The sequence below is a fragment of the Takifugu rubripes genome, chromosome 10 (genome assembly GCF_901000725.2).
Source record: "Takifugu rubripes chromosome 10, fTakRub1.2, whole genome shotgun sequence".
Taxonomy (NCBI): domain Eukaryota; kingdom Metazoa; phylum Chordata; class Actinopteri; order Tetraodontiformes; family Tetraodontidae; genus Takifugu; species Takifugu rubripes.
This window is the reverse complement of record NC_042294.1, coordinates 11,156,324-11,170,788: the sequence shown is the minus strand read 5'-3', so window position 1 is coordinate 11,170,788 and position 14,465 is coordinate 11,156,324. Positions and strand designations below refer to the sequence as shown.

The 14,465-nt window shown below is 47.1% G+C and overlaps 1 protein-coding gene across 5 annotated transcripts in view; it reads left to right on the top strand.

The window, feature by feature from the left end:
- Positions 1–14,347, top strand: part of LOC101070821 (ribosomal protein S6 kinase alpha-3) — a 19,231-nt gene extending 4,884 nt beyond the window's left edge. The window contains exons 1-21 of one of the 5 annotated variants that reach the window (XM_011608154.2): positions 1,115–1,486; positions 6,681–6,797; positions 7,112–7,193; positions 7,724–7,804; positions 7,920–7,999; positions 8,084–8,190; positions 8,318–8,355; positions 8,483–8,625; positions 8,854–8,924; positions 9,205–9,293; positions 9,545–9,609; positions 9,696–9,798; positions 9,889–9,998; positions 10,613–10,738; positions 10,808–10,897; positions 10,969–11,127; positions 11,206–11,367; positions 11,468–11,544; positions 11,666–11,783; positions 11,873–12,013; positions 12,153–14,347. In XM_011608154.2, coding sequence (XP_011606456.2) covers positions 1,286–1,486; positions 6,681–6,797; positions 7,112–7,193; positions 7,724–7,804; positions 7,920–7,999; positions 8,084–8,190; positions 8,318–8,355; positions 8,483–8,625; positions 8,854–8,924; positions 9,205–9,293; positions 9,545–9,609; positions 9,696–9,798; positions 9,889–9,998; positions 10,613–10,738; positions 10,808–10,897; positions 10,969–11,127; positions 11,206–11,367; positions 11,468–11,544; positions 11,666–11,783; positions 11,873–12,013; positions 12,153–12,275 — 2,283 coding nt within the window. In that variant the 5' untranslated portion in view covers positions 1,115–1,285 and the 3' untranslated portion in view covers positions 12,276–14,347. Of the gene's footprint in view, positions 1–1,114; positions 1,487–3,534; positions 4,139–5,164; positions 5,815–6,680; positions 6,798–7,111; positions 7,194–7,723; positions 7,805–7,919; positions 8,000–8,083; positions 8,191–8,317; positions 8,356–8,482; positions 8,626–8,853; positions 8,925–9,204; positions 9,294–9,544; positions 9,610–9,695; positions 9,799–9,888; positions 9,999–10,612; positions 10,739–10,807; positions 10,898–10,968; positions 11,128–11,205; positions 11,368–11,467; positions 11,545–11,665; positions 11,784–11,872; positions 12,014–12,152 lie in introns of those variants that run through there. The other 4 variants (XM_029842881.1, XM_029842880.1, XM_029842882.1 and 1 more) reach the window with 4 other exon arrangements.
- Positions 14,348–14,465: the final 118 nt, after the last annotated feature.

Genomic DNA, 14,465 nt, shown 5'->3' with positions numbered 1-14,465 from the left:
CCTGAACGCTCTTATCACTCTCTGATGTGACCGACCACAGAGCACAGACGCCATTCATCACTACTGAATCACAATTAAATCATTATTAATCAGCACATTCATTTTGGCCAGATAGAAGTTGAAGGCTTTGCGTGTTCACCACACATTTTTGTAGCCTCAGTTGGTTGCTGTGATGCTCAGTTGATATAAAATGTCCCACATAATCTAATATCTACACCTATAAACCACAACAGCACCCTGGAAACTACCCCCACCAAGCTATAATTAACTGAGGCTAATTTAAACCCCGAAATACACACACACGCACACACACATGCACACACACACACACACACACACACAGTTGAGTGTGTGTGCCGTGAGAGAGGTCGGTCAGGGGGTTTCCTCTGGACTTTCCTCTGGGAGGAGGAGGAGGATGAAGAGGAAACCTTCCTCCCACTCCAACCTGACCCGAGCTGGAATGTCCAGATTCCAGGTCTGTCGTCACTTCTACTTCTTCATCCTCCTTTTTCTTCTCACCTGTTAAGTTTAATGAATAGAACGTCACCATTGAACATCAACCAACGTCTGTCTTTTACCTTTTTTTAAATTCTTTTCAGTCTGTATTCCATGTTTTTCCCGTTCCCCCCCCTTTAACCTCTCTCTGTATCTCTGCTGGTGTAGATGTTACACAATCTGCACTCATGCCTGACTGGTTCCCACTCCCAATCACACTTTCCTTCACTCCACTCATCTCTCTCTGCTTTTTCACCTCTTTTTCAACATTATTTGCTCCACATTTTGTGAATGAAAACGAGACAAAGCAGCAGAATAGTTTCCAGAACATCAGCTTAGTTCAGGGTCTTGATTCAATACTTACTTCCTGTGAATTCCCTGACAATTTTCTGCTCTCCTTCCTCCGCTTCCTTCGTTCACCGTTGTTTTTCTCCCCCTCTCATCTTCACCTCTAGTTTCAGCCTCTATTTTTTTTACCACGACAGGTTTGTGTTGATCACACACGCGGTGCATTTAAGGACCAGTGGGAAATCAAAGCGCCGTGGCTCACAGGCTGATTCAGGACGCTCTGAAACGTCCGACGCGTCTCCGATCTCGCAGAAACAGGCGCGTTTATGCTGTATTTTTACAGTCGTGTGTTATTTGCACGTCTAATAGAAGCCTTGGACAGATCGGCCCGCCCGCTACTTCCTGTCTGACCTCACAGCGACGGTCTGAGTGCTGGAGGCCTCCGAGGACAGATGTGTGTCTTCCTGTGCAGATGTTGTTGCTAGGGAAACAATGACAGGACATGACTTTAATCGCCCCCGATGAACAGCTGGAGGGTTTTCCTGTGGGGAGTGTGTGTGAGTGTGTGTGTGTGTGTGTGTGTGAGTGTGTGTGTGTGTGTGTTCAGTGTGCTGCAGCCACTTCTGCAGTCACTTTAGTGTTGCATCAGAAGAGGAGCGCCATGAAAACACTAATATTCCACATCAGGAACAGACAACTCCAGGTAACACACTCACGCCGTCGTGCGGGTTACTTTAAGGTCACGGTCGTTTCGGAGTGCACGTGTCGCATGGCGCCGTGCCGCCGTCGGCGTTTCAGCAGGTTGGAGCTCCAAACCCGTTTCATCTGTTCAGGAGACGATATTTTAATGCAATATAACTGTTTTATCTCCCTTAACCACAGCAGGGAAATAGATTTACGTCTAAAGAAGCTCTGATTATTGTCAGGGTTCCATTGAATTTGAACCTTTTCTTATCTTACTGTCATTTCAGGCTGATTTGAGACACAATGTCCAGTATCGTGTAATATTAATATTAGAGTGTATTATAACATCATGTAACAGTTAAAACTGTCAGCATCTGGTCATAAAGTATCGTCTTTAACGTGGAAGTGAATGAACTGCGGAGAAGTGAGGGGCATTGTTTTGACGTTTTTCACGTATTTATGAGTGTGTGTGTGTGTGTGTGTGTGTGTGTGTGTGTGTGGTTGAGGGGGCTTGGTGTAATTAAGGGGGCTTCTTTGCACAAATAAGAGGGGCTTGATTAGCAGCAGATAAAGCACTTTCATTATGTCTAATGAGACACAGACAGTAGTTGCTCTGTCCAGGGGATCAGAGGTGTGCGTGTGTGTGTGTGCGTGTGTGTGTGTGTTATTATTAGAGCCGTTCCACTTCCCGGTTGTCCCAGTTTTGCCGTACGATTCAGCTGATGAAAGCGTTGGAAACACAGACATGTTGAACAGAAAGCTGCAGCATCTTCCGCGTTAATAACTAGTTTATTATCTGTACCAGTGGTGCTGATGTTAATAACTAGTTTATTACCTCCAACCTTCACCCACGGTCACGTGGTCACAGGCTGTGGGAGGGGACCAGTAGAAGAAGGTCACGGTTGCTATCGGCAGAGATACATTTAGGTGGAAGGTGTGACCTTATAGATGGAGGGAGGAGTTCAGACATCCCAGAAACACTCAGAGTGGAGCCACCGGTCCTCCGTGTGTGTGTGTGTGTGTGTGTGTGTGTGTGTGTGTGCAGTGATTGAGGATCGCACCAGCTCCTGAATAAATGATGACGTCCTCACTCTGCCGCCCCTCATCCATTCTTAATGCTTCGCCCCTGCTGTAACTCATCCAGCCCTGTTTCCCTTCATCCTTCTCATCTTCATCTTTGTCTTCCTCCCGTCTGCTCCTTCTTTCTCTCGTTGGAAGCTCGCAGTAAGTCGGGGGTTTTGTTCACGCAAATGTGCCTCATTTCCCCCCCCCCACATTGAACTAAACTGGCGTGATTTTACAGACCCAGATATATTAAACGCTGTAATCGAGGCTGTCCAGTGATAATCTGGCTAAATCTCTGGGCTATATTTGTGTTGGTGCAGCTCTTCAGTCGTGAGCGCTGTGATTGTCTGTTATTGAGTCTGCGGAAGTGCACTTCATGCCTCTAACCTGACAAATCCCTCACACGTGTGTGTGTGTGTGTGTGTGTGTGTGTGTGTGTGTGTGTGTGTGTGTGAGACCATCCAGCTTGTTCTATTGCATAACAGGCTTACAGGGCACAGATTGTCTGGAATTGTATCCTGTGCAATTGGTCCTTCAAAGCCACTGTCCCGACATCACACACACACGCACACACACACACACACACACACACAGGACCTCAAACAGTAGATATTATTGTTACCACAAGTATTTATTATTAGCAGAGTTAATAGAAGTCACTGTGGAATTTTGGTGTCACTTTTATTTTATTTCCTGTCTGCTTGTCACACGCACACACACACATTGTTTTTACTTATGTGTGTGTCCGTGTGTGTGTGTGTGTGTGTGTGTGTGTGTGTGTGTGTGTGTGTGCGGAAACCAGTTCATACAGAAGGCAGGCGAGAACAGGTGGGAGCGGTAATCCCAGAAATGTCAGCCATCCGGTCATTTCCTCACTGCTATTGTGGCCACATTGTTCCCGCGGTGGCCGCTCGTTGTTGCCTGGTGACTTTTAATGATGGTAGATTAATGTTTGTGCGTCATCTCTTCTCTTTGATGCTCACCTGTTTGTAATCAAGTATAATTTTAGAGTTGTTTTTGGACTGACTGACAGGTAAACCGAGTTTTGAGAGCTCATTTTGTTCAAATTCCAGTGTCAGAGTGTGAAGTTCTTCCTCCTGATCTTCACATCTGAGGTCGGCAGTTTGTGTGTGTGCGGAAAAACCGGGGAGCTCGAGGACACCTGATGGGAACACTGGGTGGAAGGTTACAGCTGCATGTGAGTGGAGCAGGTGAGAAGGGGGGGTTGGGGGGATCCTGCATCCTATCCCAGTTTGGGTGTGTGCCCCCTCCCCTTCCTCTGGGTATCCCCCCCCTCACTGGCTCGCATAGCTCTTCCACCCTCTGAGCCACTTGCTCCAGTGTCACCAGTAGGACTCGGAGCGTCTCTGCTCCATTCATGATGACACACTGCTCACCAGAGGCCAAGCCGCTGTGCATCCCTGCCGTAACCAGCCTTGTCAGGGCGCTGCGGCGTCGGCTCAAAGCCTTCCGACGCCTACTGCTGCTGACGAGGAGCGACGCCGGCCCTCCGCATACAGCCTCCCATACTGGCCAAAAGAAGCCGTTAAACGGGAATAATGGCCAAGCGGTTTCAGGCTGTGGGCCGACACAGCCCCGTGTGACCGTGAGTAGTCACGGGGATGAGAATGTTTCTGCCAGTTTGGCTTTTCTCTTGAATTTGACCAGCGCTGACCCACCCTCCGTGGTTTTAGACGGCTAAACTTTAACATCAGGCAGCCAGAAGGACCCGTCTCCGTGTGTGCGATGTGTCAGAGTTGGGTGTTATCTGGTCCGAACGCAGGTGTTTATGTTTGGGGCATCAGCTGAAGCCGTGCAGCTATCTGAGAAAGCAGAAGGCTTACAGACGGGAAGGCATTTGGCCTTTTTACCATGAAGGGTCTCTCATATGTGTGTGTGTGTGCGCGTGTGTGTGTGGGCGTGTGTGGGCAATGAGAACTTGGCTTCGTGTTACCATTCCTCCCATCCTCTGTAACGCCAGTGTGTTCCAGGAGTCCCAATAAACACTCGTCCATGGAACACAACAGAGAAATTCTTTTAAAGTTGACGTGACGTTGAAGATTCAATTTTGATTAGTTAATTAGAGTATTGCAATCATTGCTATTTAGTTCCTATTTTCTGTCTGAATATGTCAGGATGCGGAGACTCTCGAGACCTCTGCAGCACTTATGTTAATTTGATCAGTCAGTTGTAATCACATCTGGATCAGGGGATGTGCAGCTGCGTGCACAGCCGTCCAACAACATCGCGCTGCTGCTCAGGAGGCCTGGTAATGAGCTCTGACGGTGGACATATGACGGGACGTGTTGCCAGGGCCGTTTCTGGGCGCTTAACTGCTTTATTCCAATATTAAAAGGACGGACGTGTGGGAACAATCAGTGGATGAAGCCTCACTAATGCCCTCGTGTCGTCACCCACAGATCAATCAGGCAGTGCAGCGATGGTCCCGAGAGTTTAATCTGTTGTAAATCTGAAATTGTTCTGCTTATTAGACACACCTTTATTTAGATGTGTGTGTGTGTGTGTGTGTCTGTGTGTGTGAGAGAGAGAGCACAGGTGCAGGGTTTGCAGTTTTAATCCCGTGATTAAGAGGTGCTACATGAGCATCCCGTTGCCTCAGCGCTGATCCTCCATCTGTGGTCTGACAAACACAAACACACACACACACACACGCACTCTCACACACACCCTGAACTCCTTGACTTCTTAAACATTTGACATTCTATTTCTGAGCCTGTCATTTTTGCTCACAGTCTACACCTGAAGCTCTTTGATAGTTACTTTGATCTTTGCGGCATATTTAACTGCATTTCACTGATCACCTTTCACGGGCTAGATTCCTGCGCACACATACACACCTCTCACACACCCTACCTGACCCAGGACACAAACCCAGGACCTTCTTGCTCTTATGGTGACAGCGTTAACCATGCGCGTTTATTTCCCATGAGAAATAAGTAAGATAGCGAAAGCTGAGAGACGTGCAAATTAGAGAGGCGAGGTGAGAATAGTTCAAATAAAGATGGAAGAGGAAAGGAGGGAGGGAGTGTGAGGACTTCATTGAGGGAGAGAGAAAATGGGAGAGAGAGGTAGAAACATTTGGAGAGAGGGCGTGAGAGGAATAAGTGAGAAACAAGCAGAAGCCGTCCTCATCCTCAAATCGGGCGTTCGATGCGCAGGAGCATGTTAGCGCCACAGAACCTGAGCCGCGGCCGGGACTACAGGACACATTATTCACTGGGACATCCAGAAGCCTGCAGGTCACCCACCTGGGAACTTCAGGTAATAAGGAGGGGGGCAGGGGGTTCGAAGTGTGGAGGAGCAGGTGAACTGTCGAGAAAATGGATGGATTTAAGAGTTACAGGGGGCACCTGTGTTCATCTGTTTAATCTAATCTGAGCCCCGCAGAAGCTTCGGCGGCAGTGTCAGCAAGTACATGCTGCTTCAGTGTGGTCTCATTAGTGACTCAGCTCCAGTAGGAAGCAGGTACGGTGGGCGGATCCATGACAACTCATGCATCTGTGTGTGTGTGTTGGAGTGTGTGTGTTGTGATTTCATGCTGAGCAGACGACGAAGACCCAGGGAGCCTGTTCAACCTGCTGTGTGATTCACCGGGACACGCTCTCGATGACTACGTCGTGCTTTAGGTTACTGGCTCGAATGCAAATGATGAAAATAATGAAGGTTTCTAAAATGCTTTTAAACGTGTTCTGCAGAGAACATGTCTCAACTTGCCTCAGCCAGTTTTTAGCGGAGGCAGAAACCGGTGAAGAAACTTGTTCTGACCCCGCCCTGTCTCAGGGCTCCCTGCCCGCAATGCAATCTGGTCAATATGGAGGCTGAAAGGGGACTTTCCAGTGCAGTTTTGAGTGATTTTGAAGATGCAATGAAGAGTGTCAATAGGTTGGGATAAAATGTAGTGTTTAGGACAGACGAGGAAAACGCAGTCACACAGTTTTTGCTCCGTTCTGCTGCAGAGTGCAACAGGAAGTGTCTTAAGAGTCTTTGTCACTGATGTCTCAACTGATCTAATCTGCAGCCCCGTTTAAGGATTCAGAAAAAAGCCACACAAAAACATGAAAGGTTGTTGTTGAAGATTGTTCCAACCGACGGAGACACGTGAAAGTCCGCCTGTGTGTCTGTTACAGGATGACGTCCCGATCAAAGAGATCAGCATCACTCACCATGTGAAGGAGGGGTCCGAGAAGGCCGACCCACGACAGTTCGAGCTCCGCAAAGTCCTAGGACAGGGCTCCTTTGGCAAGGTGTGTGTGTGTGTGTGTGTGTGTGTGTGTGTGTGTGTGTGTGTGTGTGTGAGAGAGAGAGAGAGAGAGAGAGGCATTAAATGTTTGTAAGAATGGATTTTGACACTTCATCCCTCATAGTTTCTCCAATGCTGTAATTCTTGAGAGATCGTTGCCATAGAGACCACAGGTTAGACGTGGGCTATCTTGATAAATGAACGATAAGCTCCCCCAGCCCAAACACACACACCCCCACACACACGTGCTATTTTCTACTGTGACACTCATCATTAGTGACATGGCTGCACAAGCATGGGTCTCACTTGTGTGCTCAGGTGTTTCTGGTGAGGAAGGTCACGGGGCCTGACGCCGGTCAGCTGTACGCCATGAAAGTCCTGAAGAAAGCGACGCTGAAAGGTAAATCACGTTATCAGGTTATGAAAGCCGACATCGCTTTAATGATAAACCCTCTCTCTAACTCCAGTTGTGTCAAAGGCCAACGCGAAGAGATAAACTTTATCTATATAACCGGTTGAGCTCCAAGGTTTTCTTTGAAGAAGTTGACCTTTAAAGTTTGGAATTCATCCGCAGCCTTCGCAGTCGGGTGTCTGTGCGGATGACATCATTTGTACTTGTGTGGTAGCAAATATTGACGATTGAGCGGAATTTCACACATCAGAGCTGAGCAGGACGACCAAATCCTCCAAGTGATGCTTGCAGTTTATGCTCCATCTGTTGGTGGGAGAAATACTCCTCCCTCCTGAATTAACCTCTGCTGACAAGTTTCTGTCTTGTTTTTTTCTTTTTGTTCAGCTTATTTCTCAGTGATTCATTATTTAGTCATCTGCTGCCATCTGGGAGTCTTTGTGGCTAAAATAGAAGTTGGATTGATTGTGAGGTTTGATGCCACCTATCTGATTGCTTCTGCTTTCTGTGTTTGTTTCCAGTACGCGACCGGGTCAGGACCAAGATGGAGAGAGACATCCTGGTGGAGGTCAACCACCCCTTCATTGTTAAACTGCACTACGGTGAGTCGACCAGCGTGATACTGGTTCTCTCACTGGTTCTGACAGCCCAGTCAGAGAGCCTGCAGGGTAAATGCTGAGCTGGCAGCTGCAGCTCATGTTCTGCTCCTCTGCTCAGCGTTCCAGACGGAAGGGAAGCTGTATCTGATCTTGGACTTCCTCAGAGGAGGAGATCTTTTCACACGCCTTTCCAAGGAGGTAACTCCTCTTTGTGGAGTTTTTATCTAAGTTAAAACAGATTTTATCGTATATATTCTAGAACCCGTTTATCAATTTTCCCAGGTGATGTTCACAGAGGAGGATGTGAAGTTTTACCTGGCAGAGCTCGCTTTGGCCCTGGACCACCTTCACGGCCTGGGCATCATTTATAGAGACCTCAAGCCAGAGAAGTAGATCCCTCACTCTCACTTTTGCACACACACACACACACACACACACACACACACACACACACACACACACAGTCATGCTGTACTAAGAATGCAGAATGGAAAACTGAATTTCTGATGATTTCAGCATCCTGCTCGATGAGGAGGGGCACATCAAGCTGACTGGTGTGTAATATTAAACTCTTACCATGTGTTTGCACTAATGCACAACGTATTTAACAAGGTGGTGTCGTTGCTGCGTCCCCAGTCTTTGCTTTAAAGCCTAATAATTGATATCTATTTGACCGTTCAGACTTCGGCCTCAGTAAAGAGTCCGTCGATCATGACAACAAGGCGTATTCCTTCTGTGGCACTGTGGAGTACATGGCTCCTGAGGTGGTGAACAGACGGGGACACTCGCACTACGCCGACTGGTGGTCCTATGGAGTTCTTATGGTAGGAGGATGTTGCTGCTCCTCTGTGTTCAGATCTGCCATTTCTTCTTTACACTCATACACGTGCAGTAGATTAGAGTCTGTCTATGCTGGTGGTGTCTGTGTTGATGATAAAAGTAGGTTTTATACGATACTTTATTTTATGTGACGTCAGAGGGAGGTGATTCCTTTCAACGTGACTAATTATCAGATTCTGGTTGTAATGAGTTGACCTGTTGTCTTCTTTTAGTATGAGATGCTGACAGGATCGCTGCCGTTCCAAGGCAAAGACCGGAAAGACACGATGACCATGATCCTCAAGTAAGACATTTTACACCACAGAGGAATTCGGCGGAGGGGGGGCTTCTGGGAAAATGAAGGATTTATTTCAAAGACGGCATTTGGGAGGATGAGGAGCAGCAGCACAGTGAAAGATGATCAGGCTGCAGGAAGTGTTAAAGTCTCTGCCTTCCTGTCTGTTAAAAAATGCTGCGCTGTCCATTTAGACCCTACGGCTTCCTGTCTCATGTATTGAATACACAGTGTTAGATGGCTGATAATGTCAATAAAGGATGTTCTATCTACACATTGATTTTCGCAGGGCCAAGTTGGGAATGCCACAGTTTTTGAGTACAGAAGCACAGAGCCTCCTCAGAAACCTCTTCAAACGCAACCCTTCCAACAGATTAGGTACAACTCTGATAACACACATATGAGTAGCAAACACGAACGCCCTCGACTGAAGCTCCAACCCAACACTCCTTGTCTGCCCCCTGCTGGTGGGTTTAGGCGCATGAGACGTAAAGCCTATTAGCTGATGTGATTAGATCAAAGGTGACTTGGTGCTGTAAAGAAGTCAGTGATTGACATGTGCGCCTGCTCGTGCCTCTTAATGGTGTGTCATGTGCAATGCTGCCAGCTCAGGATGTCTCCTATTGTAGGAGCTGGACCAGACGGCGTGGAAGAGATCAAGAGGCATCAGTTCTTCAACACTATCGACTGGAATGCAAGTGTCTCCTTTAAATAGCACGTCATTATTCTTATATCATTCCATCCACGTGTCAAGTTCTTCATTTCTTCCTGTATTTCCAGAAACTCTTCCGTAGGGAGATTTACCCTCCCTTCAAACCAGCTGCAGGACGACCTGACGATACATTCTATTTCGATCCAGAGTTCACCGCGAAAACTCCCAGAGGTACCAACAACAGACTCTTCTCCTCCTTCGACATCGCGGTGAAATAATCCGATGTTTTTGAGTATCAACAGCTGTTTCTGTGTGTCCCAGACTCTCCAGGGGTTCCTCCCAGCGCCAATGCCCATCAGCTGTTCAGAGGATTCAGTTTTGTGGCCATAACGGAAGAGGACACAGAACCAGCCCCCAACACGATTGTTCAGGTGCACACACAGACAGGGAGAATGCTGTATGACAGGATGAGTCAAGAAGGAAGGGGCAGTTTTTAACAGCTGATGTGTAACCAGCTGCCATGGACACATGGGATGTTCTGTTTTAGGCACCAGCCAAGATAAATCCTGCATGACCACCACCGAACACGCCTATATTTGGTTTTCAGGGAAATGATGTCATTACATGCCTTATAAGCCTTTAGACTAACAGCATCATGCACATATCTCATTCAAAAACATGTATGCTGACAGCTGCATCAGGTCTTAATTGATCTGTGGTTTAAACCTCTGCTGAGTTCATAAATCATTGTCCACAGCAGAGAGGAAGGACTCCCAGGCACTTTAGAGAGAGTCTCAACCATTTTCTCTAATGGACGCAGTAGCAAGAAAGGTTACTAGGACAAAATGTATCTTTGGTGAACTTTTAATGAAGGTGGATGATGGCGAGGCACTGCTGAAGGGCTGACCTGCAAACCTATGAAAGGTCATTTCCACTCAAAACCTAGAGCTGCAGCACTGACTGAATCCGGATCACGTGTCTCTGTGAGCTACAATGCTCTGTACTTAAAGCACAAATAATAAAAATATGTCTCCCTGTATTGTAGCAGCTTCACAGAAGCACATCCCAGTTTTCAGACACCTATGAAATCAAAGAGGACATTGGAGTCGGGTCCTATTCCGTCTGTAAACGCTGCTTACACAAAGGAACGGGCATGGAGTACGCTGTCAAGGTAAAGACCTGGCATCCACACGTTATGCAGAGCAATGCCAGACGTCAGCTGGTCACTGCCTGTTCACAGATCATCAGCAAGGCTAAGAAAGATCCGACCGAGGAGGTGGAGATCCTGCTGAGATATGGACAACATCCCAACATCATCACCCTGAAGGATGTGGGTCACCTCACACGCACCTCATGTAGTAAAACAACCTTTGTCAGAGGCTAAAACAAGCTTGTTTTCAGGTGTATGATGATGGGCGCTCGGTGTTCTTGGTGACTGAGCTGATGAAAGGAGGTGAGCTGCTGGACAAAATCCTACGCCAGAAGTTTTTCTCGGAGAGAGAAGCCAGCGCCGTCCTCTACACCATCACAAAGACTGTAGAGTACCTGCATGTGCAGGGGGTACGTCCTTAACCTCGCGCAGTTACTCATAAAACGGCCCCGGGTCAAAACTGTTGACCACTTGTGTTGTGGCTACAGGTGGTGCACAGAGACCTGAAGCCCAGCAACATCCTGTATGTGGACGAGAGCGGGAACGCCGAGTCCATCAGGATCTGTGACTTTGGTTTCTCCAAACAGCTGAGGGCGGAGAACGGTCTGCTCATGACGCCGTGCTACACTGCTAACTTTGTTGCACCCGAGGTACCTCAGTGTCCAACGCTCTTTAGAATGGCCTCTCCCCCAGGCCAGATGTTCATTGGTGTCTAACAGTGGCGTGGGGATGGTGTTTGTGTGCCTGCAGGTGCTGAAGAAACAGGGTTACGATGCTGCCTGTGACATCTGGAGTCTGGGAGTTCTGCTCTACACGATGCTAACAGGGTGAGTGCCGTGATCGGTCAAACTTTAAAGCTTTAAACTAAAAACCTGTTAACGCATGACCAACTCTGTTACCTCAACATAATTATGGTTAAGACTCTTCAATGACTGTTTTACTCTTCAGTTTCACTCCTTTTGCCAACGGCCCAGAGGACACGCCAGAAGAGATTTTGGCTCGTATCGGCAGCGGCAAGTTCTCTCTCACTGGAGGATACTGGAACTCTGTCTCTAATGAGGCCAAGGTGTGAAATTAATCTGACATTAAACGTAAAGTCATTCCCCCCTCACTGCATGAGCCTGCATGTGGACTATGACCTCTTCCCTCGTTCAGGACCTGGTGTCAAGGATGCTGCACGTCGACCCTCACCGGCGGCTGACGGCTGCTCAGGTCCTTCGACACCCCTGGGTGACGCACAGAGACCAGCTCCCCAAATACACCCTGAACAGACAGGATGCCCCACATCTGGTCAAGGTGACACGCACACACACATCTCCACCATCATAAATAGTTGATGTCACAGAAACTATTCTGGAAATATAGAAAACAGGTGTTTTAGTGAAGTGGATCAATAACACACCCCCTAACTTCATGCCCCTTCCTCTTGCTCCAGGGTGCAATGGCAGCCACTTACTCAGCCCTCAACAGGAATGTTCCTCCAGTCCTGGAACCAGTGGGCTGTTCCACTCTGGCCCAGCGGAGGGGTATGAAGAAGATCACCTCCACTGCCCTGTGACCCCCCAGCCACACCTCCACCACCACCAACCTCAGCTCCCCTAAGCCCGCCCCCTCCTCGTGATTTGGTCCAGTGAGCCGGACTCTGCTGATGAATACAGGAACGGCTAAAACCAAATAGGAACACTGAGACCACCCCCCCGCCGTCCCTGCACCTTAACAGACTCTTCTGATTGGATATTCATCCGCTTCAGCGATGCTGAGCTGTTCAGCAAACCCGTCCAGTCTTTGCATCGGACAATCAGCGCAGCCCGTGCGCACGTCGTGGGAAAAAAAGAGTACTGTATTTATCTACTTCAGATAGGGAGATTTGAACATAGAATGAAGATAATCTTGTGTATGCATTTAAAGAAGCAGGATCATTATTATTCCTTCATTATGGTTCTGCTGTAGCTGTAGGTTCTGTATGTAAACCTCAAGTAGCCTCTGAGGTGAGAAAGAGGCTGATGTACCTGCACAACCACAGGAAACAACACATGCATTTACTCAAACGTGATGTTTCTTCCTCAGGAGCTGAAGGTATTTGTGCTATGTTTGCAGTATTTTACCTTCCAGGTGACGACGATCAAAAGGCCCAACATTTGACGGCCCCGACTTCCTTCAGTCCTTTAATCAACCCTTTGTTTTCTGCTTCCCTCACAGTCACTTTTATTGTCAGACATGATTTTCTTTCTTGCCTTCACTGGATTTGTAGACAAAATCCGCATTTTTACTTTAGTATTTTGGGCTGCACAAGGCAAGGTTGAGTATGGCGAGTAGGAGAGGAAGCCGCTTGAGACTGCTCAGATTAGCGCTCAACATTTAAAAATTTCAACTTTAATACCTTTGAATTTTTGCTATGATACATATTTTTTTAGTTGTGCTATAACTTGGAACTGGAAATGAAACACTCGCTAAACACTCCTGCTTCTGAAAATCCAGCAGTCTCACGGTGAACGCCATCAAGCAGATTAAGGAGCTATATGATCAATCTTGCCTCGTGCTTGTTTCACATGACACTTTCCCCTGGATAAAAAAACCAAAAAGAACACGAGGACAGGTTCTTACCTGGAGATCAGGTGGCCCGTTGAGCTGCAGGAGGACCAAACATCAGATCATCGCAGTCACTCTGAAGGCTTCCACATTCAACACACCCAGATGAACCTCTGACAGGAACTCAACTGTAAATAAATATCTAGAAACTCAGGTATCTACATATGCAGAGGATCCGTTTCACCATGTCCTAGTGAAGGGAGGTGAAGGAGCACTGATGTGGGCCTCAGGAGGCGAGCGGGACACCACGAGGGTCATTCTGCCTCTTCCAAATGTGCTCGCCTTCATTATTAAACTGTAGCAAACTAATTACAAAACATTCCAGTGACCTGAGTGCTCAGGTGCCGTCTTGGAGGTTCTTCATTCAGTTTTCCTATTGTGCATTTGTGATCATTTGCTGTTGTGTCAGTACCCAAATTTAGGATTTTTACTTTTGAGCGTGAAAAATGTTGTTTTGGGACACGGTGTAATCTCATTCTAATGCATTCTTTTACCGCTGAATAAGGTTTTCCCAACAGAAACCAAATTGATGATTAAAACTTAGAGTTAATCATTTTCCATTACAGTTTGAGCTCAACACAAATTTACCATCTTGAGAATTCTAAAAACCCGAACCTCCATCGTGGCCTCCAGCAGGTGATTCCTGCTGTGATGTAAAGGCTCCTGTCATGCACCTGTGCGCCTCGTGTCTGGAAGAGTTCATTGCCCGATGTTTGCAGCTGCCTCCTAAGCTCACCTGAATGTCTGTAAGCACAAAGGGATCCCATTTTTTCTTCTGCTCCAAGACTCAACATAGACTTTTATAATATATAAAATGAAACTTTAGTGTTAATTGGTTTGCTGATGTACAGCTCTGGGATAAATGGAATGTAAAGGGATTTTTTCTGTGATATTGAACAGGGAAATATCGTTCTTCTCCGTCTTTCTTCCTCCTGATCTTCCTGTCAGTGCGTTGAGCCCTGCTGCTACTCTGACTCTCTTTTTGTACCTGCAATGAGGGTTGGACTTTCTATTAAAATAATAAAAAGGAAAATCAGCTGATGGATGCCTGATAACTTTCACTTTAAGACTCAGCCAATTATCAAGTGCCTATTACTTTTTGTGTTTTGGCTAAAAGTTACATTTTAATATCGTTAATGACTATTTGAAACAGAAAAAA